At 46.7% G+C, this 22,506-nt stretch overlaps 2 protein-coding genes across 7 annotated transcripts in view; both read right to left on the bottom strand.

Annotated features, from left to right (window-relative positions):
• Window positions 1-2,754: 2,754 nt before the first annotated feature.
• On the bottom strand, window positions 2,755-14,453 carry LOC108440921 (cytochrome c oxidase assembly protein COX16 homolog, mitochondrial). The gene is made up of 4 exons (XM_017720119.2): window positions 14,235-14,453; window positions 12,229-12,306; window positions 8,173-8,241; window positions 2,755-3,303 (listed from the first exon to the last, which is right to left on the bottom strand). The coding sequence occupies exons 1-4, from the start codon at window positions 14,295-14,297 to the stop codon at window positions 3,190-3,192; spliced, it is 324 nt and encodes a 107-aa protein (XP_017575608.1). The 5' UTR covers window positions 14,298-14,453; the 3' UTR covers window positions 2,755-3,189.
• A 3,175-nt stretch (window positions 14,454-17,628) lies between these two features.
• Window positions 17,629-22,506, bottom strand: part of actn1 (actinin, alpha 1) — a 70,976-nt gene continuing 66,098 nt past the window's right edge. For all 6 annotated transcript variants that reach the window (XM_037538821.1, XM_037538822.1, XM_017720121.2 and 3 more), the window contains one exon: window positions 17,629-19,454. In XM_037538821.1, the coding sequence (XP_037394718.1) occupies window positions 19,296-19,454 (159 nt within the window). In that variant the 3' untranslated portion in view covers window positions 17,629-19,295. The remainder of the gene's footprint in view (window positions 19,455-22,506) is intronic.

The following is a 22,506-nucleotide window of genomic DNA, read 5'->3' as shown; positions in this document are numbered from 1 at the left end:
AGGAAAGGAGGGCGCTCTTCGACTCTCTGAGTAGAAAGATTGTAATTTTTTTTAGAATTAAAATTATTTGCTGGTGTTATTTGTTTAATTTTTAAATATTTTTACTATTTTATCATTGCTAAAATTGTGTCATGCTGTCTAGTTTTGTTTTCTACTGTATCTTTTTACACTGAATGCGAACATGCAAAATGAAAAACCACACAAACGGACACAAAACCACGCAAACGGACGCAAAATCACGCAAACAGACGCAAAACCACGCAAACGGACGCAAAATCACGCAAACGGACTCAAAACCACGCAAACAGACGCAAAACCACGCAAACGGACGCAAAACCACGCAAACGGACGCAAAATCACGCAAACGGACTCAAAACCACGCAAACAGACGCAAAACCACGCAAACGGACACAAAACCACGCAAACGGACTCAAAACCACGCAAACAGACGCAAAACCACGCAAACGGACGCAAAACCACGCAAACGGACGCAAAACCACGCAAACGGACACAAAACCACGCAAACGGACTCAAAACCACGCAAACGGACGCAAAATCACGCAAACGGACACAAAACCACGCAAACGGACGCAAAACCACGCAAACGGACGCAAAATCACGCAAACGGACTCAAAACCACGCAAACAGACGCAAAACCACGCAAACGGACACAAAACCACGCAAACGGACGCAAAACCACGCAAACGGACGCAAAACCACGCAAACGGACGCAAACGGACTCAAAACCACGCAAACGGACTCAAAACCACGCAAACAGACGCAAAACCACGCAAACGGACGCAAAACCACGCAAACGGACGCAAAATCACGCAAACGGACTCAAAACCACGCAAACGGACGCAAAACCACGCAAACGGACGCAAAATCACGCAAACGGACTCAAAACCACGCAAACGGACGCAAAACCACGCAAACGGACACAAAACCACGCAAACGGACTCAAAACCACGCAAACGGACTCAAAACCACGCAAACGGACGCAAAACCACGCAAACGGACTCAAAACCACGCAAACGGACACAAAACCACGCAAACGGACTCAAAACCACGCAAACAGACGCAAAACCACGCAAACGGACGCAAAACCACGCAAACAGACGCAAAACCACGCAAACGGACGCAAAATCACGCAAACGGACTCAAAACCACGCAAACAGACGCAAAACCACGCAAACGGACGCAAAACCACGCAAACGGACGCAAAATCACGCAAACGGACTCAAAACCACGCAAACAGACGCAAAACCACGCAAACGGACACAAAACCACGCAAACGGACTCAAAACCACGCAAACGGACTCAAAACCACGCAAACGGACGCAAAACCACGCAAACGGACGCAAAACCACGCAAACGGACTCAAAACCACGCAAACGGACACAAAACCACGCAAACGGACTCAAAACCACGCAAACAGACGCAAAACCACGCAAACGGACACAAAACCACGCAAACGGACTCAAAACCACGCAAACAGACGCAAAACCACGCAAACAGACGCAAAACCACGCAAACGGACGCAAAACCACGCAAACGGACACAAAACCACGCAAACGGATGGTAACTCTTGGGAATCTGGGCGAGTTTTCCGGTTTTCAGATCTACTGCAGCTCATTGTAAAGTTTCTCAGAGGAATCCGGGCACAGTTACGGTTTCTAGACTATGAAGGACCAACTGGGTGAACCTGTCTGCTACAGCGCCACCCTGAGGCAGAGCAGAGCTGCAGCCAGAGACAGAAGCTGATTGTGGGGGAAGCAGATCAACAATCTGGAGTCTGGATTTGAGCGTCTGATTTTCTCTAATGGACAGCAGAACGTCACAGTTTATTTTCAGGGACCCCCAGAATTTTGAATTTGAGACATTCAAGGGGTCCAAGGGGTTAATAAGGGGTCCTGGACGCCCCAAGAGCCTCTGGATTGTGAAAGGATCTCTCGGTTTCCTCGAGGAACATCAGACACCAGACGCATCATCTCCGCTCATGTGGAGCATCAAGACGTCCAAGAACGTCTTCACTGCAGGTCTGATAGAACCTGAGAACTGCAGAAGCAGAAAGGAACGTCCTGCAGCGCCGACACCATCTGAACACTCAGTTTAAACAGTCACAAAAAGTTCTGATACTTGAGTAAAATAAGCAGTAAAAGTACCTTCAAATAGAGCAACTGGAGCAGAAGTACGCCGTGAAAACCGGCTCTGCCTAAAAACACTTCATGAGGAAACAAGTGAAGAACTAGTTCAATTCAACTCCAACATCACCGTGACGGGAAGAATCGTTCACTCAAAGTATTTATTTAGGTTGAATTAAACCGGTTCATTTACGTGTGGAAGCTGCTTCTACACTGAACAAAGCACTGAGTAACTGTCCAGCACCTCTCAGCACAGAAACTGAAGCCTGTCCGGCTCGATCTTTTCTTTTTTTGGATTATTTTGGTCAGAAGAGTCACAGAAGAGATCGATCACAAAGCAGCACAGACGCTAACAAAACAGAGCCAAATCAAACACAAAGGAATTTGCATAAGTCAGTTTGAATGGATAAAATGTAGTGAGTAGAAAGTAGAAAGCAGCCTCTGTTACTCACTAATATACCGGAGTAGAAGTGGAAGTATTACAGTATTTTCATGAGTACGTGTACTTGAGTAAACGTAACTGGTCACTACCCCGTACTGCTGATCTCGCACGATGCGTCAGGCTGACCAGTTACAACAGAGAAAAAATGACACTTCAAAAACACTCACACAAACTGAACACCGTGATTTTTATTCAATATGTCACTAAATCCAGGCAAACAGGACTAGAGGAGCGAATACTTTTGGAAATATAGTGCATATCGTGAGGTCATCCAGCCCTAGCAGAGAATCACTAACAGCAGTGGAGCTCAGCGTGTTGACCAGCTGCTCTCGGCGCTGGTGGACGCTGGATTTCAGAGGAACATTGGCCACGCAGCGTAATCATTTTATTAAGGTTGTTTTATGTAAAGTGTTTTTAGTCTTTGATGTCGTTTTTCAGCCGAACATTCATTTCGGTTCATCCCTGGACACAATTATTACAGGATTAAACCTCTGTTATTCTGGCTGATCTGAAACGTACACAGTCCAGAATGTACACACACACACACACACACACACACTAGTCGTGTCCAGGCTGAGTGACCAGTCCATGTGGTCACTCTCTCTACTGCCCTTTACTGAACTGCTCACGCTGCTGATTCTGAAACTCCTTCGAGTCCTCCCACGGCCGCGGCCCCCGAATATTCCTCCATCCATCCAGATCCAACTCCTTCAGCTTCTGCAGGAACACAAATTAAAGGGAAATTTCATTCAAACAATGAATAACGGGCAGAGAGACACATATCGCCCCCTACGCTTCCTGTAGTGTATTACAGTCTGTCAGAGTGACTGTGTGGATCATATGAACATTATAGAGCTTTTTAAATGAAACAGTAGAAGCCGTATCGCCCCCTACGCTTCCTGTAGTGTATTACAGTCTGTCAGAGCGACTGTGTGGATCATATGAACATTATAGAGCTTTTTAAATGAAACAGTAGAAGCCGTATCGCCCCCTACGCTTCCTGTAGTGTATTACAGTCTGTCAGAGCGACTGTGTGGATCATATGAACATTATAGAGCTTTTTAAATGAAACAGTAGAAGCCGTATCGCCCCCTACGCTTCCTGTAGTGTATTACAGTCTGTCAGAGCGACTGTGTGGATCATATGAACATTATAGAGCTTTTTAAATGAAACAGTAGAAGCCGTATCGCCCCCTACGCTTCCTGTAGTGTATTACAGTCTGTCAGAGCGACTGTGTGGATCATATGAACATTATAGAGCTTTTTAAATGAAACAGTAGAAGCCGTATCGCCCCCTACGCTTCCTGTAGTGTATTACAGTCTGTCAGAGCGACTGTGTGGATCATATGAACATTATAGAGCTTTTTAAATGAAACAGTAGAAGCCGTATCGCCCCCTACGCTTCCTGTAGTGTATTACAGTCTGTCAGAGCGACTGTGTGGATCATATGAACATTATAGAGCTTTTTAAATGAAACAGTAGAAGCCGTATCGCCCCCTACGCTTCCTGTAGTGTATTACAGTCTGTCAGAGCGACTGTGTGGATCATATGAACATTATAGAGCTTTTTAAATGAAACAGTAGAAGCCGTATCGCCCCCTACGCTTCCTGTAGTGTATTACAGTCTGTCAGAGCGACTGTGTGGATCATATGAACATTATAGAGCTTTTTAAATGAAACAGTAGAAGCCGTATCGCCCCCTACGCTTCCTGTAGTGTATTACAGTCTGTCAGAGCGACTGTGTGGATCATATGAACATTATAGAGCTTTTTAAATGAAACAGTAGAAGCCGTATCGCCCCCTACGCTTCCTGTAGTGTATTACAGTCTGTCAGAGCGACTGTGTGGATCATATGAACATTATAGAGCTTTTTAAATGAAACAGTAGAAGCCGTATCGCCCCCTACGCTTCCTGTAGTGTATTACAGTCTGTCAGAGCGACTGTGTGGATCATATGAACATTATAGAGCTTTTTAAATGAAACAGTAGAAGCCGTATCGCCCCCTACGCTTCCTGTAGTGTATTACAGTCTGTCAGAGCGACTGTGTGGATCATATGAACATTATAGAGCTTTTTAAATGAAACAGTAGAAGCCGTATCGCCCCCTACGCTTCCTGTAGTGTATTACAGTCTGTCAGAGCGACTGTGTGGATCATATGAACATTATAGAGCTTTTTAAATGAAACAGTAGAAGCCGTATCGCCCCCTACGCTTCCTGTAGTGTATTACAGTCTGTCAGAGCGACTGTGTGGATCATATGAACATTATAGAGCTTTTTAAATGAAACAGTAGAAGCCGTATCGCCCCCTACGCTTCCTGTAGTGTATTACAGTCTGTCAGAGCGACTGTGTGGATCATATGAACATTATAGAGCTTTTTAAATGAAACAGTAGAAGCCGTATCGCCCCCTACGCTTCCTGTAGTGTATTACAGTCTGTCAGAGCGACTGCGTGGATCATATGAACATTATAGAGCTTTTTAAATGAAACAGTAGAAGCCGTATCGCCCCCTACGCTTCCTGTAGTGTATTACAGTCTGTCAGAGCGACTGTGTGGATCATATGAACATTATAGAGCTTTTTAAATGAAACAGTAGAAGCCGTATCGCCCCCTACGCTTCCTGTAGTGTATTACAGTCTGTCAGAGCGACTGTGTGGATCATATGAACATTATAGAGCTTTTTAAATGAAACAGTAGAAGCCGTATCGCCCCCTACGCTTCCTGTAGTGTATTACAGTCTGTCAGAGCGACTGTGTGGATCATATGAACATTATAGAGCTTTTTAAATGAAACAGTAGAAGCCGTATCGCCCCCTACGCTTCCTGTAGTGTATTACAGTCCGTCAGAGCGACTGTGTGGATCATATGAACATTATAGAGCTTTTTAAATGAAACAGTAGAAGCCGTATCGCCCCCTATGCTTCCTGTAGTGTATTACAGTCTGTCAGAGCGACTGTGTGGATCATATGAACATTATAGAGCTTTTTAAATGAAACAGTAGAAGCCGTATCGCCCCCTACGCTTCCTGTAGTGTATTACAGTCTGTCAGAGCGACTGTGTGGATCATATGAACATTACAGAGCTTTTTAAATGAAACAGTAGAAGCCGTATCGCCCCCTACGCTTCCTGTAGTGTATTACAGTCTGTCAGAGCGACTGTGTGGATCATATGAACATTATAGAGCTTTTTAAATGAAACAGTAGAAGCCGTATCGCCCCCTACGCTTCCTGTAGTGTATTACAGTCTGTCAGAGCGACTGTGTGGATCATATGAACATTATAGAGCTTTTTAAATGAAACAGTAGAAGCCGTATCGCCCCCTACGCTTCCTGTAGTGTATTACAGTCTGTCAGAGCGACTGTGTGGATCATATGAACATTATAGAGCTTTTTAAATGAAACAGTAGAAGCCGTATCGCCCCCTACGCTTCCTGTAGTGTATTACAGTCTGTCAGAGCGACTGTGCGGATCATATGAACATTATAGAGCTTTTTAAATGAAACAGTAGAAGCCGTGTCGCCCCCTACGCTTCCTGTAGTGTATTACAGTCTGTCAGAGCGACTGTGTGGATCATATGAACATTATAGAGCTTTTTAAATGAAACAGTAGAAGCCGTATCGCCCCCTACGCTTCCTGTAGTGTATTACAGTCTGTCAGAGCGACTGTGTGGATCATATGAACATTATAGAGCTTTTTAAATGAAACAGTAGAAGCCGTATCGCCCCCTACGCTTCCTGTAGTGTATTACAGTCTGTCAGAGCGACTGTGTGGATCATATGAACATTATAGAGCTTTTTAAATGAAACAGTAGAAGCCGTATCGCCCCCTACGCTTCCTGTAGTGTATTACAGTCTGTCAGAGCGACTGTGTGGATCATATGAACATTATAGAGCTTTTTAAATGAAACAGTAGAAGCCGTATCGCCCCCTACGCTTCCTGTAGTGTATTACAGTCTGTCAGAGCGACTGTGTGGATCATATGAACATTATAGAGCTTTTTAAATGAAACAGTAGAAGCCGTATCGCCCCCTACGCTTCCTGTAGTGTATTACAGTCCGTCAGAGCGACTGTGTGGATCATATGAACATTATAGAGCTTTTTAAATGAAACAGTAGAAGCCGTATCGCCCCCTATGCTTCCTGTAGTGTATTACAGTCTGTCAGAGCGACTGTGTGGATCATATGAACATTATAGAGCTTTTTAAATGAAACAGTAGAAGCCGTATCGCCCCCTACGCTTCCTGTAGTGTATTACAGTCTGTCAGAGCGACTGTGTGGATCATATGAACATTATAGAGCTTTTTAAATGAAACAGTAGAAGCCGTGTCGCCCCCTACGCTTCCTGTAGTGTATTACAGTCTGTCAGAGCGACTGTGTGGATCATATGAACATTATAGAGCTTTTTAAATGAAACAGTAGAAGCCGTATCGCCCCCTACGCTTCCTGTAGTGTATTACAGTCTGTCAGAGCGACTGTGTGGATCATATGAACATTATAGAGCTTTTTAAATGAAACAGTAGAAGCCGTATCGCCCCCTACGCTTCCTGTAGTGTATTACAGTCTGTCAGAGCGACTGTGTGGATCATATGAACATTATAGAGCTTTTTAAATGAAACAGTAGAAGCCGTATCGCCCCCTACGCTTCCTGTAGTGTATTACAGTCTGTCAGAGCGACTGTGTGGATCATATGAACATTATAGAGCTTTTTAAATGAAACAGTAGAAGCCGTATCGCCCCCTACGCTTCCTGTAGTGTATTACAGTCTGTCAGAGCGACTGTGTGGATCATATGAACATTATAGAGCTTTTTAAATGAAACAGTAGAAGCCGTATCGCCCCCTACGCTTCCTGTAGTGTATTACAGTCTGTCAGAGCGACTGTGTGGATCATATGAACATTATAGAGCTTTTTAAATGAAACAGTAGAAGCCGTATCGCCCCCTACGCTTCCTGTAGTGTATTACAGTCTGTCAGAGCGACTGTGTGGATCATATGAACATTATAGAGCTTTTTAAATGAAACAGTAGAAGCCGTATCGCCCCCTACGCTTCCTGTAGTGTATTACAGTCTGTCAGAGCGACTGTGTGGATCATATGAACATTATAGAGCTTTTTAAATGAAACAGTAGAAGCCGTATCGCCCCCTACGCTTCCTGTAGTGTATTACAGTCTGTCAGAGCGACTGTGTGGATCATATGAACATTATAGAGCTTTTTAAATGAAACAGTAGAAGCCGTATCGCCCCCTACGCTTCCTGTAGTGTATTACAGTCTGTCAGAGCGACTGTGTGGATCATATGAACATTATAGAGCTTTTTAAATGAAACAGTAGAAGCCGTATCGCCCCCTACGCTTCCTGTAGTGTATTACAGTCTGTCAGAGCGACTGTGTGGATCATATGAACATTATAGAGCACCACTGGAAATAGTCAGTGTGTGTCCCGTGTGTGATCAAGTTACTTTACCCATTTTCAAATCTCTCCTCAAGGAAGCGCAGCATTGACTGTGGGTTTATCTAATCAATTCCTCATTAAACTAATAATTATTCATAAAAATGAATAATAAAATAAAAAGATTCTTATAGTAACAGTTACTCTTACCTCATACTCCTCTTCCAGAATCACAGGCTGTTTTTGAGAGTTCACTCTGGCCTCCAGTGCAGGATCCAGCTACACACACACACAGACACACACACACAGTCTTTAGAATTTAAATAAATGTAAAGCACTCAACACCTTAAGAAATATTTCAACCGGTATATCAGAGGTGTAGACTTGAGTCCAAATTTGATGACTTGAGACTCGACATGAACGAGTAAGTTTTGCATAAATTCGGGACACGACTCGAGAGTCACCCGCTCTGACTGACTGGGGACACGACTCGAGAGTCACCCGCTCTGACTGACTGGGGACACGACTCGAGAGTCACCCGCTCTGACTGACTGGGGACACGACTCGAGAGTCGCCCGCTCTGACTGACTGGGGACACGACTCGAGAGTCGCCCGCTCTGACTGACTGGGGACACGACTCGAGAGTCGCCCGCTCTGACTGACTGGGGACACGACTCGAGAGTCGCCCGCTCTGACTGACTGGGGACACGACTCGAGAGTCGCCCGCTCTGACTGACTGGGGACACGACTCGAGAGTCGCCCGCTCTGACTGACTGGGGACACGACTCGAGAGTCGCCCGCTCTGACTGACTGGGGACACGACTCGAGAGTCGCCCGCTCTGACTGACTGGGGACACGACTCGAGAGTCGCCCGCACTGACTGACTGGGGACACGACTCGAGAGTCGCCCGCACTGACTGACTGGGGACACGACTCGAGAGTCGCCCGCACTGACTGACTGGGGACACGACTCGAGAGTCGCCCGCACTGACTGACTGGGGACACGACTCGAGAGTCGCCCGCACTGACTGACTGGGGACACGACTCGAGAGTCACCCGCTCTGACTGACTGGGGACACGACTCGAGAGTCACCCGCTCTGACTGACTGGGGACACGACTCGAGAGTCGCCCGCTCTGACTGACTGGGGACACGACTCGAGAGTCGCCCGCTCTGACTGACTGGGGACACGACTCGAGAGTCGCCCGCACTGACTGACTGGGGACACGACTCGAGAGTCGCCCGCACTGACTGACTGGGGACACGACTCGAGAGTCGCCCGCTCTGACTGACTGGGGACACGACTCGAGAGTCGCCCGCACTGACTGACTGGGGACACGACTCGAGAGTCGCCCGCACTGACTGACTGGGGACACGACTCGAGAGTCACCCGCTCTGACTGACTGGGGACACGACTCGAGAGTCACCCGCTCTGACTGACTGGGGACACGACTCGAGAGTCGCCCGCTCTGACTGACTGGGGACACGACTCGAGAGTCGCCCGCTCTGACTGACTGGGGACACGACTCGAGAGTCGCCCGCTCTGACTGACTGGGGACACGACTCGAGAGTCGCCCGCTCTGACTGACTGGGGACACGACTCGAGAGTCGCCCGCTCTGACTGACTGGGGACACGACTCGAGAGTCGCCCGCTCTGACTGACTGGGGACACGACTCGAGAGTCGCCTGCTCTGACTCGGGACTTAAATCGAGGCACTATTGTACTGATTCGAGTGTCCAGAATTGAGACTTCCGTGACTTGTTCCCACCTCTGCGGTACCTCGACTACTACTATCTGCTAAACTGCGTTGCCTTTTAATCCAAAGCTTCATTAGAAATTCAACCTGCACAAATAAAACCATTAACACCAGCAATAAAGTCAAATTCTAACTGCAGCGTCGCACAGAACACATCCCAAACCTTTACAGCCCAACAGAACCGCGTCGTGGCTGAAGTACGGCGCTGGCGTCGTATGGTGGGTCTGCAGTGACTCCCACCTGCGCTGTTTAAACACGACTTTAAACGTGAAACAGGGCTCCTATTTCCCCGAGATGCAGCAGTGACCGTACAGATGGACCTTTAGTGACCGTGGCAGTCAAACCGTTTCATTATGTAATGTCCAGAAGAGACGGAGGCTGAATATTTGATGAGCCGAGGCCGTCCTTTTCCTTTTTTCCCTCTTCCTGAGTAAAATATTTACACCGAGTTCAGTTTAATCAGCGCCGGGGAAACAGAGAGAACTGATTCGGTTCAGCGGACGGTGCAGAGAGGAAAGAGGACATGGTCTTAAAATGGTCTTAAAAATAAACAGTAACTACACGCTTTAAAAAATATGAGTATATGAGTAATTCCTGACGGATCCTGACAGGTTGTCAGTCCAGCGCAGGGCAGACAGACAGCCACTCACACCTGGGGGCAGTTTAACATGTTCAGCCTGACTGCATGTCTTTGGACTGTGGGAGGAAAACGGAGAACCCGGAGGAACCCCACGCAGACACAGGGAGAACATGCAGACTCCACACAGAGAGGACCCTGATCACCCGGCCGGGGAATCGAACCCAGACCCTCCTCGCTGTGAGGCGATAGCGCCACCCACTGTGCCACCCCTGTATTAATATAGTGATGTTGCAATTTAAATTTCACAAAAACGTCCAAAAAAGCTTCATTTAAAAAATGAACACCGGGTGAAAGAGACTGTATTCTATCATATTACAGTACACGTCGTCCCTCATTGTAGTAGTTATGAGAAAACAGAAGAAACGACAAAGGGCTTGTGATTTTGAGTCATCCTCTGAGCGTCGTAAATGCTGATAGAGATGTTTAATAAAAACTGATTTGTGGCTGAAGCGTCACAGAGACTTGCGCATCAAGATGACAGTCGTCAGGTTTTCCCCCCAGATAAAAGTGATGTGATGTGAAAAGGTGTGCGTTTCTGCTGTGAGAGAGAGCAGGAGAAGAATTCATGCGTCATCATCGTTCAAAACCGATGAAGATCACTGTTAAATCTTAATCACAAAGGTGTAATAATAAGCTGGACCGTTCCATCTTCTGAAAGCAGAATAACCGGGTCTGTATCTGTTGTGTGTTCCATCACTGGAAATATTGCACATTCACAGCACTGCCTGTCATAGAGTCAGAACACAGCACTCAAACCAGCCACCAGATGGCGCCAAAGCTCTCGCATTTCACACCCCAGAACAGAAAACGGACAAAATCTGCTTATTAGTCCATTTTCAGAAGTCACTAAATTACACTGACCCTGGACATTTACACTGCATGTCAGATTAACTGGTTCAGATGTAATCAGAGTCGGTTCTGAGCGGTTTGGTGTGAAACGCTCTGTTCTAGATAAACTTACTGAGTCAGAGCCGTTCACAGTGGTGGTGATGGGAACCAGACGTCCCTCTAAAAGCTCCTCACAGTGGTGGTGATAGGAACCAGACGTCCCTCTAAAAGCTCCTCACAGTGGAGGTGATGGGAACCAGACGTCCCCCTCTAAAAGCTGCTCCCAGTGGTGGTGATGGGAACCAGACGTCCCTCTAAAAGCTCCTACAGAAAGTTCCTACATGAACTGGTTCTGAATTCACTGCCTGATGACTGAGACGCTGTTTTATGAGAGTTTAGAGAACTTCAACTCCATTCATGGTGGAGGGAGACATGCAGGGCGCTGTGCGGCAAAATAGTCCCCAAAGAAACTCATTATTCCAGATTTTCCACTGTTATTCTCTGCAGAAAAGTAAGGAAAGTGGCTCCGTCTTGGGAATGACGCTGAAAAGGGCTTTAATTTTAACGCATTCTGTTGTACGGAGTTATTCCAGTTTCCCGTTGTTTCACTGCGTGACCTTCCCTTCACACCGCCTGTCAAAAACTCGGGGACACCCAGCTTTTCTGACGGCTCCTGATAAACATGACCATGCTGTCCTTTTCAGTTTGTAATAACTGACCACAATAAAGCCTAATCGGCTTTATTTAGAACAAAAACAATTCCACACCTGGAATTCCACACATCTGTGCTAAAATTAGTGCCAGAGCCACTCTGGGAATAAAGCCAAAGGCCACGCCCACTTTATCCCCTCGCTGTGATGTCAGCCCTGCACCTTCCAGGCGTTTAAAGCACCTTTTGTGTGAAAGACGAGCTTTTACCACAGTCTGGAAAAGAAGACATTCCCATTCCTGCTCATTACTGATCTGCTGTTGGTTTATATCTGACCAGGGAAGACCCTTCGATGACCGTGATGGTGTTTAAGTGAGGTGAGTGTGTAGTTACCTTTCTCTTGACCTTCTGAGCGTCGTACCGAATCTGTGTGAACTCTCTGAGTCCGAAAGAGCCGCCCACGACCAGCAGCTGCCAACAAACACCAAACAGCATCAGACCCCCACCACAGCACAGAGCGCTTACTAAACGGACCACCGTCATCACTTTAACTAACCGCAGCCCAGACGGACCAGCTGGACTGATCAGGTGGACCAGCTGGACTGATCAGGCGGATCAGCTGGACTGATCAGGCGGATCAGCTGGACTGATCAGGCGGACCAGCTGGACTGATCAGGCGGACCAGCTGGACTGATCAGGCGGACCAGCTGGACTGATCAGGCGGACCAGCTGGACTGATCAGGCGGATCAGCTGGACTGATGAGACGGATCAGCTGGACTGATCAGGCGGATCAGCTGGACTGATGAGACGGATCAGCTGGACTGATCAGGCGGACCAGCTGGACTGATCAGGCGGACCAGCTGGACTGATCAGGCGGACCAGCTGGACTGATGAGACGGATCAGCTGGACTGATCAGGCGGACCAGCTGGACTGATCAGGCGGATCAGCTGGACTGATCAGGCGGACCAGCTGGACTGATGAGACGGATCAGCTGGACTGATCAGGCGGACCAGCTGGACTGATCAGGCGGATCAGCTGGACTGATCAGGCGGATCAGCTGGACTGATCAGGCGGACCAGCTGGACTGATGAGACGGATCAGCTGGACTAAGCATTTCTATGAAAGTCTATTTCCAGAGTATCAGAGAAACAGATGGACTACAGTCTGTAACTGTAGAACTACAGAGTGCAGCTATACGGTAAGTGGAGCTGATAAAGTGGACAGTGAGCCTAGAAACAAGGAGGTGGTCAGAACGTTACGGTGACCGGTGTATAAAACGTAGTCCTGACTGTGAAAATCTAAATCATAAAGATGACAGAGTAAACTATTATTATGACATATTAAGTCATAATTTTGAAATAGGAGCTTATTATTATGAGTCATAATTAGGGAATTATTGTATTAGTATTATGAGTCCAGGTCAGTGCCTTAACATTTAGACCTTCAGGCCCAAACGGCTAGAGGTCAGAACTAATATCACTGTATTACATCTATACATCTATACACTACATCTATACATCTATACATTACATCAATACATTACATCTATACACTACATCTATACATCTATACACTACATCTATACATCTATACATTACATCTATACATCTATACACTACATCTATACATCTATACATTACATCTATACATCTATACACTACATCTATACACTACATCTACACACTACATCTACACATTTATACACTACATCTATACATCTATACACTACATCTACACATCTATACATTACATCAATACATCTATACATTACATCTATACACTACATCTACACATTTATACACTACATCTATACATTACATCTATACATCACATCAATACATCTATACATTACATCTATACACTACATCTATACATCTATACACTACATCTATACATCTATACATTACATCTATACACTACATCTATACATCAATACATTACATCTATACATCTATACACTACATCTATACATTACATCTATACATCTATACACTACATCTATACACTACATCTATACATTTATACATTACATCTATACATCTATACACTACATCTATACATTTATACATTACATCTATACATCTATACACTACATCTATACATTACATCTATACATCTATACACTACATCTATACATTTATACATTACATCTATACATCTATACACTACATCTCTATTCTCGCTAATCGTCTTCATGAGACTAGCGCTAGGCTAAATGAGGGCGTTATTAAGGCTTTTTTCCCCAAAATGACTCCAATTACACGTTCCACCTTAAATGGAGCAGCGGTCACACTGGCGCCTGAGCCGTATTTAATGAAAACGCTGGTCCATTTAAGGTGGAACGTGTAATTGGAGTCGTTTTTTGAGCGTTTTATTGTGTTTTCCAGGTTTTCTCACCAACATCGGCAGGCCGTAGCGCGCTGTCCGGCTCCTCCGCACCCTGCGGAGCTGCTGCCACATCCTGACCCTCAAACCCGCCTTTACACCTTTAATCTATAATCTATCATCACGACATCGGATTATAATCTGACCAGCCGGAACACATGAGCGCGGTCCGCGTCAACACGCGCAACCTGCTATGCGCTCCGTGCGGACACACCGTGCGGAACTATTGCTTCGCTTCCCTTGTGCGAAGGTCACTGGTGCCCCCTACTGGAAATCTTTCAAACTGCACCGTTTGCTGGAGCCTGATAACCACACTGGGCCTGTTTCTCCAAAGCCCTTCTTAAAACCCGCTAACGCAGTTCTGCCTCTGCCTCTGCCTCTGCCTCTGCCTCTGCCTCTGCCTCCCCCTCCCTAGTGTCTCGTGTGTGGGGTTTGTTCTCAGGTGAGAACAGACCCTCAAGAGTTCAGCTCTCAGGACTTTCCTCAAGAGCACGTTTAAGAGCAAACGCAGGAAGGTGCTGGAGAACGAGGCCCCTAAACCGGAATGACCCAGTTTACATGTCAACCACTGAGTTAGGAGTCATAAACTCTAAGATGTGGGTGGAGTGCCCCTGTAAGGGTGGAGTGCCCCTGTAAGGGTGGCGTCCCCCTGTGAGGGTGGCGTCCCCCTGTCAGCGGGCTGCTTTGTGGGAAGCAGCTGCGAGTCTCTCCTGCCTGAAAAATGCTGCGGAGATGAAGATGAAGATGAAGATGAAGTTCAAGCTTAAGATGATTAATGTATTAATGAGCCCCGCTGGTGACGTCCCTTATATATAAAAATAAGGTGTGGGAACGAGATGCTAAGGTATGGCCACAGCTTAGTAAGGCGTGGGAATGAGATAATTAAGTCATGGCCACAACTTCGTAAGGCGTGGGAATGAAATGATGCCTTACTAAGTCAAGGCCACTCATTAGGATCTCGTTCCCACACCTTAATAAGTTGTAGCCATGACATGATTATCCCATGATCATCATTACTTTTATTTACACAGGATGTCACCACGTTCATATGGTTACGGAGCCCTGCTGGTGACATCCTGTGTGGCCACGACTTATTAAGACATGGGAATGAGATGATTAAGTTGTGGCCACAACTTAGTAAAGCATGGGAACAAGATCATAATGCATGGACATGACTTAGAAAGCCACAATCTCGTTCCCATGCCTTACTAAGTCATGGCCACCACTTAATCATCTAATTCCCACGCCTTACTAAGTCGTGGCCACACATTAGGATCTTGCTCCTACGCGATAATAAGGTGTGGCCTCGCATTATTTTTTATTTATACAGGATGTCACCAGTGGGGCTCCGTAGTAAGGCATGACTATGGCTTAGTAAAGCGTGGGAATGAGATCTTAACGTGTGGCCATGAGTAAGTCGTGATCTCGTTCCCACGCCTTACTAAGTCATGGCCATGGCTTAATCATGTCACTCCAATGCCATGCATTGGGATCTCTTTCCCACATATTAATAAGGCACAGCCATAGCTTAGTAACTTGTGGGAATGAGATGATTAAATCATGGCCATTACTTAGTAAAGCGTCGGAACGAGATCCTAATGCACGGTCACGACGTAGTAAGCCGCGATCTCGTTCCCACGCCTTACTAAGTCATGGCCACAGCTTAATCATGTCATTCCAACGCCACGCTTTGGGATCTCTTTCCCACACGTTACTAAGGTGTGGCCACGCATTAATTTTATTAGCTCAGGATGTCGTCATCACGGCTCCACGGTTTATAATGGATTTACTCCAGTTTGATGAATGTACAGTGTAACGTTTGTTAAAGAGAGGAGGACAAGCTTAAAGCCAGAGCAGAGCAGCTACCTGGTTATCTCATTATCTCATTATCTGACCTCCTGTGTCTGAAAGCGGATCATTTGATCATTTTGCGCTGAAAAGAAAGAACTGAAAGCTCGTTTCACTGAAAGATTTCTCGTCTGAGACTTGGTTTGTGGTTTAAACGGCCACTTTGACTCTTTTAAACCAGCAAAGTCACTGATTCCCAATGACGCAGTCAGACAGCAGCGCTGACGTCGCTTAGCTTAGCTTAGCTTAGCTTAGTGCTAACGGACTTAAACTGTATTTACAGCCGGAGGCAATTTCAGTAAAGTTCAGACTTCTACCCAGCGCGAAGCGGCATACACGCATTATTATTTATATTCATTCATTATTATTCATTAAGTGAGCACACTTGCCCGGAGCGGTGGGCAGCCCTATCCACAGCACCCGGGGAGCAGTTGGGGGTTAGGCGTCTTGCTCAAGGACACCTCAGTCATGGACTGTTGGTTCTGGGGATTGAACTGGTGACCTTCCGGTCACAGGGCCGGTTCCCTGACCTCCAGCCCACGACTGCCCCCGAAGTGATACCGTCCGTTTATTTAGTCAGACATTAACGGCTGTGCTGAGTTTTCAGAGGACAGTAGTACAGGACCTGCTGCACACTGACCACTTTAAATGAGATCCGTTTCGGTTCTAGAGCGTCGACCCATGAAAACCAGAATATCTGCAGAAAGGTGAGGGGTGCGCTCACTTTAGTGAGATACTGTAAATGACAAAAAGTGACAATTTACGCTTTTAGAGCTCGTCTTATTATATAACTCATCAAGTTATCCAGGAATGTGATAACTGCTACCTCGCTTGTCTGATGTCCATCTTATAGTCCTTTCTCTTCATAAGACTTCCTTAAATCTGCACTGTATAGATTTCAGCCTTATGTCTAATTGTTGTGTGTAAAGCGCCGCTGGACTGCTGCTCAGTTTCGTTGTACACTGTTCAAAGACAATAAAGCATCTTATCTCATCTTCTTTCAAAGCTGGTCAATTTTGTGTTCATTCAGCATTGAGAACGTATTGGTCACTGAGTCTTAAACAGCGCGTCAAGCATGACGCCCACAATCCACAGAAAACAAGCTCAGAAGACTCGTGTAGGTTCTCTGGTGGTTCTGGATGGTAAATAAAGTGTCTATATCTGTGTTGTAGTCATGGCGACGCCTGGTTCCCATCAGCACCACTGTAAAGACGTCTGAACCGTTTCACACCAAACCCTCTGAACCTCTCTGGTTATATATCACTCACTCAATTAGGGGGAATTCTGAAAGACTGGTGGAGTTCTCCTTTAAGAGCAATATGTAACTGAAGCTCTGGAGGGAAGAAAGCGTGAAAACCTTTAAATTAGCATCATTTGGCTCGGGTCTTGTGGAAGTCGTCCTCTTCAGACTCGGCATCAGGAACGAAGGCATGAATAAACAAACACAGCCAGTTTGCCATTTTCATCCTTTATTTAATTTTTTCTTACTTTTTTTTGCAGTTTTTTAACCAGGTGAAGAAAAATACCTTTTTTTTCTGTATAATAAAATATGTTAACTTTATTTTTTTATGAAGAGAAAAAAAAAAAACGAAGTAAAAACAGAAAGGATTTTTCTCTCTCTCTCTCTCCTCCGAGTAAAAAGGCTGAGGGAGCTTTCCGGTGCTGCAGAAGCGATAAAACGGACAGAGCAAGAAGTCGCTATATGACGCACACACACACACTGTAAAGGGCGGGGGGCTCGGGAGGGAAGGGGGTAAAAAGGAGCGTACAAAAAATTGAGCGTCATTGAGCCATGCTGGTAGAAGCTGCTCCGGCCGGCTGATCTGAGGTCAAAGGTCAGACTGACCAGACCGCAGAAAACACGAAGGGCTGTAACCATGGCAACAGTGAAACTGGGAAACACGTTATAGGTACATGAGTGATGCTGCACACTGAGTGGCCACTTTATTGTAAACCCCTTAACATAAATTGTGGCCTTTGCGAAGGTTATTTTATATTTTCCATTTTATTTTTTCCCAGTATGTGACACTAAGCTAATAAATAGAAACTGTGCACAAAATGTATAAAGAAAAAAAAACGCCATATGTAAGTCCCCATCGTCAGTGTCACTGCTAGGTTCTGAGTGACCATCACCCCCAAAAATATCCAGCCAAAAGCGGCTCTGTGGTCAGAAACTGTCTGAGAATGTAAACCTACGTGTTCCTATAAGGTAGGTGTTTCCAATAAAAAGGCCAGTCAGTGTAGGCAGCTATTTCTAATATACTGAACAGATGGACAACTGGCCTTTTTACTGGAAACGGCTACCATATAGATGTTTCCAATAAAAAGGCCAGGCAGTGTAGGTAGGTATTCCTAATGAACTGGACAGACGGACGACTGGCCTTTTTATCGGAATGACCTACCACAAAGGGGCACGTTGAAGGTTTGGGCCTATTTAGTAGGTGTTTCCGATAAAAAGGCCAGGCAGTGTATGCAGACGACATGCCTGAATTTAACTTTGGAATAATGGGAGAGGCTAAAACCTTAATAAACCGGTGGAAAATGGAATCAGCTGCAGGTGTAATATCCCCACCCACCTCGATCCTCGATCCTCCCGCATCCTGCGTTTTTCCACACACAAGGCGCATAATTAGCGTACGTACAGAACGCGTCTGAATCACCAGCCTTCGCTGCGTATCGGTCACTATCAGGCTCTCGCTGCGTATCGGTCACTATCAGGCTCTCGCTGCGTATCGGTCACTATCAGGCCCTTACTGCGTATCGGTCACTATCAGGCCCTCACTGCGTATCGGTCACTATCAGGCCCTTACTGCGTATCGGTCACTATCAGGCCCTCACTGCGTATCGGTCATTATCAGGCCCTTACTGCGTATCGGTCACTATCAGGCCCTTACTGCGTATCGGTCACTATCAGGCCGTCACTGCGTATCGGTCACTATCAGGCCGTCACTGCGTATCGGTCACTATCAGGCCGTCACTGCGTATCGGTCATTATCAGGCCCTCACTGCGTATCGGTCACTATCAGGTAACTAACACAGCAATAACATATTTCTGCCTTCACTGTTGCCATGGTTACCAGTATACACTAATATGGTATATATATATATCGGTCCTAGGTCAGCGCGGACTGGTCACTCCAGTTCAGCGGCCGCAGAGCAGAGGCTGTGTGTGAGTGTGAGAGATCAGGCGAAGGCAAGCTGACCCCCGGGGTCAGAGGCCAGGGTTCAGAGGTCACTCTCTCCATACAGAGCGGTGGAGAAGGACATGTAGTCGAGCGCTCCGGGGACGGCGTCGGGACCGGTGTACGGCGCCATGCGGCTGATGCAGTACTCCGCCTGATCTGGAGGGAGTTCACGCCTCAGCTCCTCTGCCAGGATGTAATTCTGCTCAGAAACAAACAAAAAGAGCACAAGATGAAGTCAGTTACCATGACGACTAAAACGACTATTAACAGCAGCGAGACGTCACAGACTGCAGGAGCACTTAGAAAAGTCCTCTGTCCCACAGACTACTCCAGCAGCGAGACGTCACAGACTGCAGGAGCACTTAGAAAAGTCCTCTGTCCCACAGACTACTCCAGCAGCGAGACGTCACAGACTGCAGGAGCACTTAGAAAAGTCCTCTGTCCCACAGACTACTCCAGCAGCGAGACGTCACAGACTGCAGGAGCACTTAGAAAAGTCCTCCGTCCCACAGACTACTCCAGCAGCGAGACGTCACAGACTGCAGGAGCACTTAGAAAAGTCCTCTGTCCCACAGACTACTCCAGCAGCGAGACGTCACAGACTGCAGGAGCACTTAGAAAAGTCCTCCGTCCTACAGACTACTCCAGCAGCGAGACGTCACAGACTGCAGGAGCACTTAGAAAAGTCCTCTGTCCCACAGACTACTCCAGCAGCGAGACGTCACAGACTGCAGGAGCACTTAGAAAAGTCCTCCGTCCTACAGACTACTCCAGCAGCGAGACGTCACAGACTGCAGGAGCACTTAGAAAAGTCCTCTGTCCCACAGACTACTCCAGCAGCGAGACGTCACAGACTGCAGGAGCACTTAGAAAAGTCCTCCGTCCTACAGACTACTCCAGCAGCGAGACGTCACAGACTGCAGGAGCACTTAGAAAAGTCCTCCGTCCCACAGACTACTCCAGCAGCGAGACGTCACAGACTGCAGGAGCACTTAGAAAAGTCCTCCGTCCTACAGACTACTCCAGCAGCGAGACGTCACAGACTGCAGGAGCACTTAGAAAAGTCCTCCGTCCTACAGACTACTCCAGCAGCGAGACGTCACAGACTGCAGGAGCACTTAGAAAAGTCCTCCGTCCTACAGACTACTCCAGCAGCGAGACGACACAGACTGCAGGAGCACTTAGAAAAGTCCTCCGTCCTACAGACTACTCCAGCAGCGAGACGTCACAGACTGCAGGAGCACTTAGAAAAGTCCTCCGTCCTACAGACTACTCCAGCAGCAAGACGTCACAGACTGCAGGAGCACTTAGAAAAGTCCTCCGTCCTACAGACTACTCCAGCAGCGAGACGTCACAGACTGCAGGAGTTCTGTGCTGTGTGTTCTGCTGCGTTGTTCTGCTGTGTTGTTCTGTGTTCTGTTCTGTTGTATTGTTCTGTGTTCTGTGCTGTGTGTTCTGTTGTGTTGTTCTGTGTTCTGTTCTGTGTGTTCTGTTGTGTTGTTCTGTTGTTCTGTTCTGTGCTGTGTGTTCTGTTCTGTGTGTTCTGTTGTGTTGTTCTGTTTCTGTTCTGTGTGTTCAGTGCTGTGTGTTCTGTTGTATTGTTCTGTGTTCTGTGCTGTGTGTTCTGTTGTGTTGTTCTGTGTTCTGTTCTGTGTGTTCTGTTCTGTTGTTCTGTTTCTGTTCTGTGTGTTCTGTGCTGTGTGTTCTGTGCTGTGTGTTCTGTGTTCTGTTCTATGTGTTCTGTGCTGTGTGTTCTGTGCTGTGTGTTCTGTGCTGTGCTGTTCTGTTGTGTTGTTCTGTGTTCTGTTCTATGTGTTCTGTTGTGTTGTTCTGTGTTCTATTCTGTGTGTTCTGTTGTGTTGTTCTGTGTTCTGTTCTGTGTGTTCTGTGTTGTGTGTTCTGTGCTGTGTGTTCTGTGCTGTGCTGTTCTGTTGTTCTGTGTTCTGTGTTGTGTGTTCTGTGCTGTGTGTTCTGCTGCTGTGTGTTCTGCTGCGTTGTTCTGTGCTGTGTGTTCTGTTGTGTTGTTCTGTGCTGTTCTGTTGCGTTGTTCTGTGTTCTGTGCTGTGTGTTCTGTGCTGTGTGTTCTGTGCTGTGTGTTCTGTGCTGTGCTGTTGTGTTGTTCTGTGTTCTGTGCTGTGTGTTCTGTGCTGTGCTGTGCTGTTGTGTTGTTCTGTGTTCTGTGCTGTTGTGTTGTTCTGTGCTGTGTGTTCTGTGCTGAGTGTTCTGTGCTGAGTGTTCTGTGCTGTGTGTTCTGTGCTGTGCTGTTGTGTTGTTCTGTGCTGTGTGTTCTGTGCTGTGTGTTCTGTGCTGAGTGTTCTGTGCTGTGTGTTCTGTGCTGAGTGTTCTGTGCTGAGTGTTCTGTGCTGTGTGTTCTGTGCTGTGCTGTTGTGTTGTTCTGTGCTGTGTGTTCTGTGCTGTGTGTTCTGTGCTGAGTGTTCTGTGCTGTGTGTTCTGTGCTGTGCTGTTGTGTTGTTCTGTGCTGTGTGTTCTGTGCTGTGTGTTCTGTGCTGTGTGTTCTGTGCTGTGCTGTTGTGTTGTTCTGTGTTCTGTGCTGTGTGTTCTGTGCTGTGCTGTTGTGTTGTTCTGTGTTGTGTGTTCTGTGCTGAGTGTTCTGTGCTGTGTGTTCTGTGCTGTGCTGTTGTGTTGTTCTGTGTTGTGTGTTCTGTGCTGAGTGTTCTGTGCTGTGTGTTCTGTGCTGTTGTGTTGTTCTGTGTTGTGTGTTCTGTGCTGTGTGTTCTGTGCTGTGTGTTCTGTGCTGTGCTGTTGTGTTGTTCTGTGTTCTGTGCTGTGTGTTCTGTGCTGTGCTGTTGTGTTGTTCTGTGCTGTGTGTTCTGTGCTGTGTGTTCTGTGCTGTGTGTTCTGTGCTGTGCTGTTGTGTTGTTCTGTGTTCTGTGCTGTGTGTTCTGTGCTGTGCTGTTGTGTTGTTCTGTGCTGTGTGTTCTGTGCTGTGTGTTCTGTGCTGTGTGTTCTGTGCTGAGTGTTCTGTGCTGTGTGTTCTGTGCTGTGCTGTTGTGTTGTTCTGTGTTGTGTGTTCTGTGCTGTGTGTTCTGTGCTGTGTGTTCTGTGCTGTGTGTTCTGTGCTGTGCTGTTGTGTTGTTCTGTGTTCTGTGCTGTGTGTTCTGTGCTGTGCTGTTGTGTTGTTCTGTGTTGTGTGTTCTGTGCTGAGTGTTCTGTGCTGTGTTCTGTGCTGTGCTGTTGTGTTGTTCTGTGTTGTGTGTTCTGTGCTGTGTGTTCTGTGCTGTGTGTTCTGT

This window comes from Pygocentrus nattereri, chromosome 5, assembly GCF_015220715.1.
Source record: "Pygocentrus nattereri isolate fPygNat1 chromosome 5, fPygNat1.pri, whole genome shotgun sequence".
Classification (NCBI taxonomy): Eukaryota; Metazoa; Chordata; class Actinopteri; order Characiformes; family Serrasalmidae; genus Pygocentrus; species Pygocentrus nattereri.
Note: the sequence above shows the minus strand (reverse complement) of the source record. Positions and strands in the feature narration are given on the sequence as shown.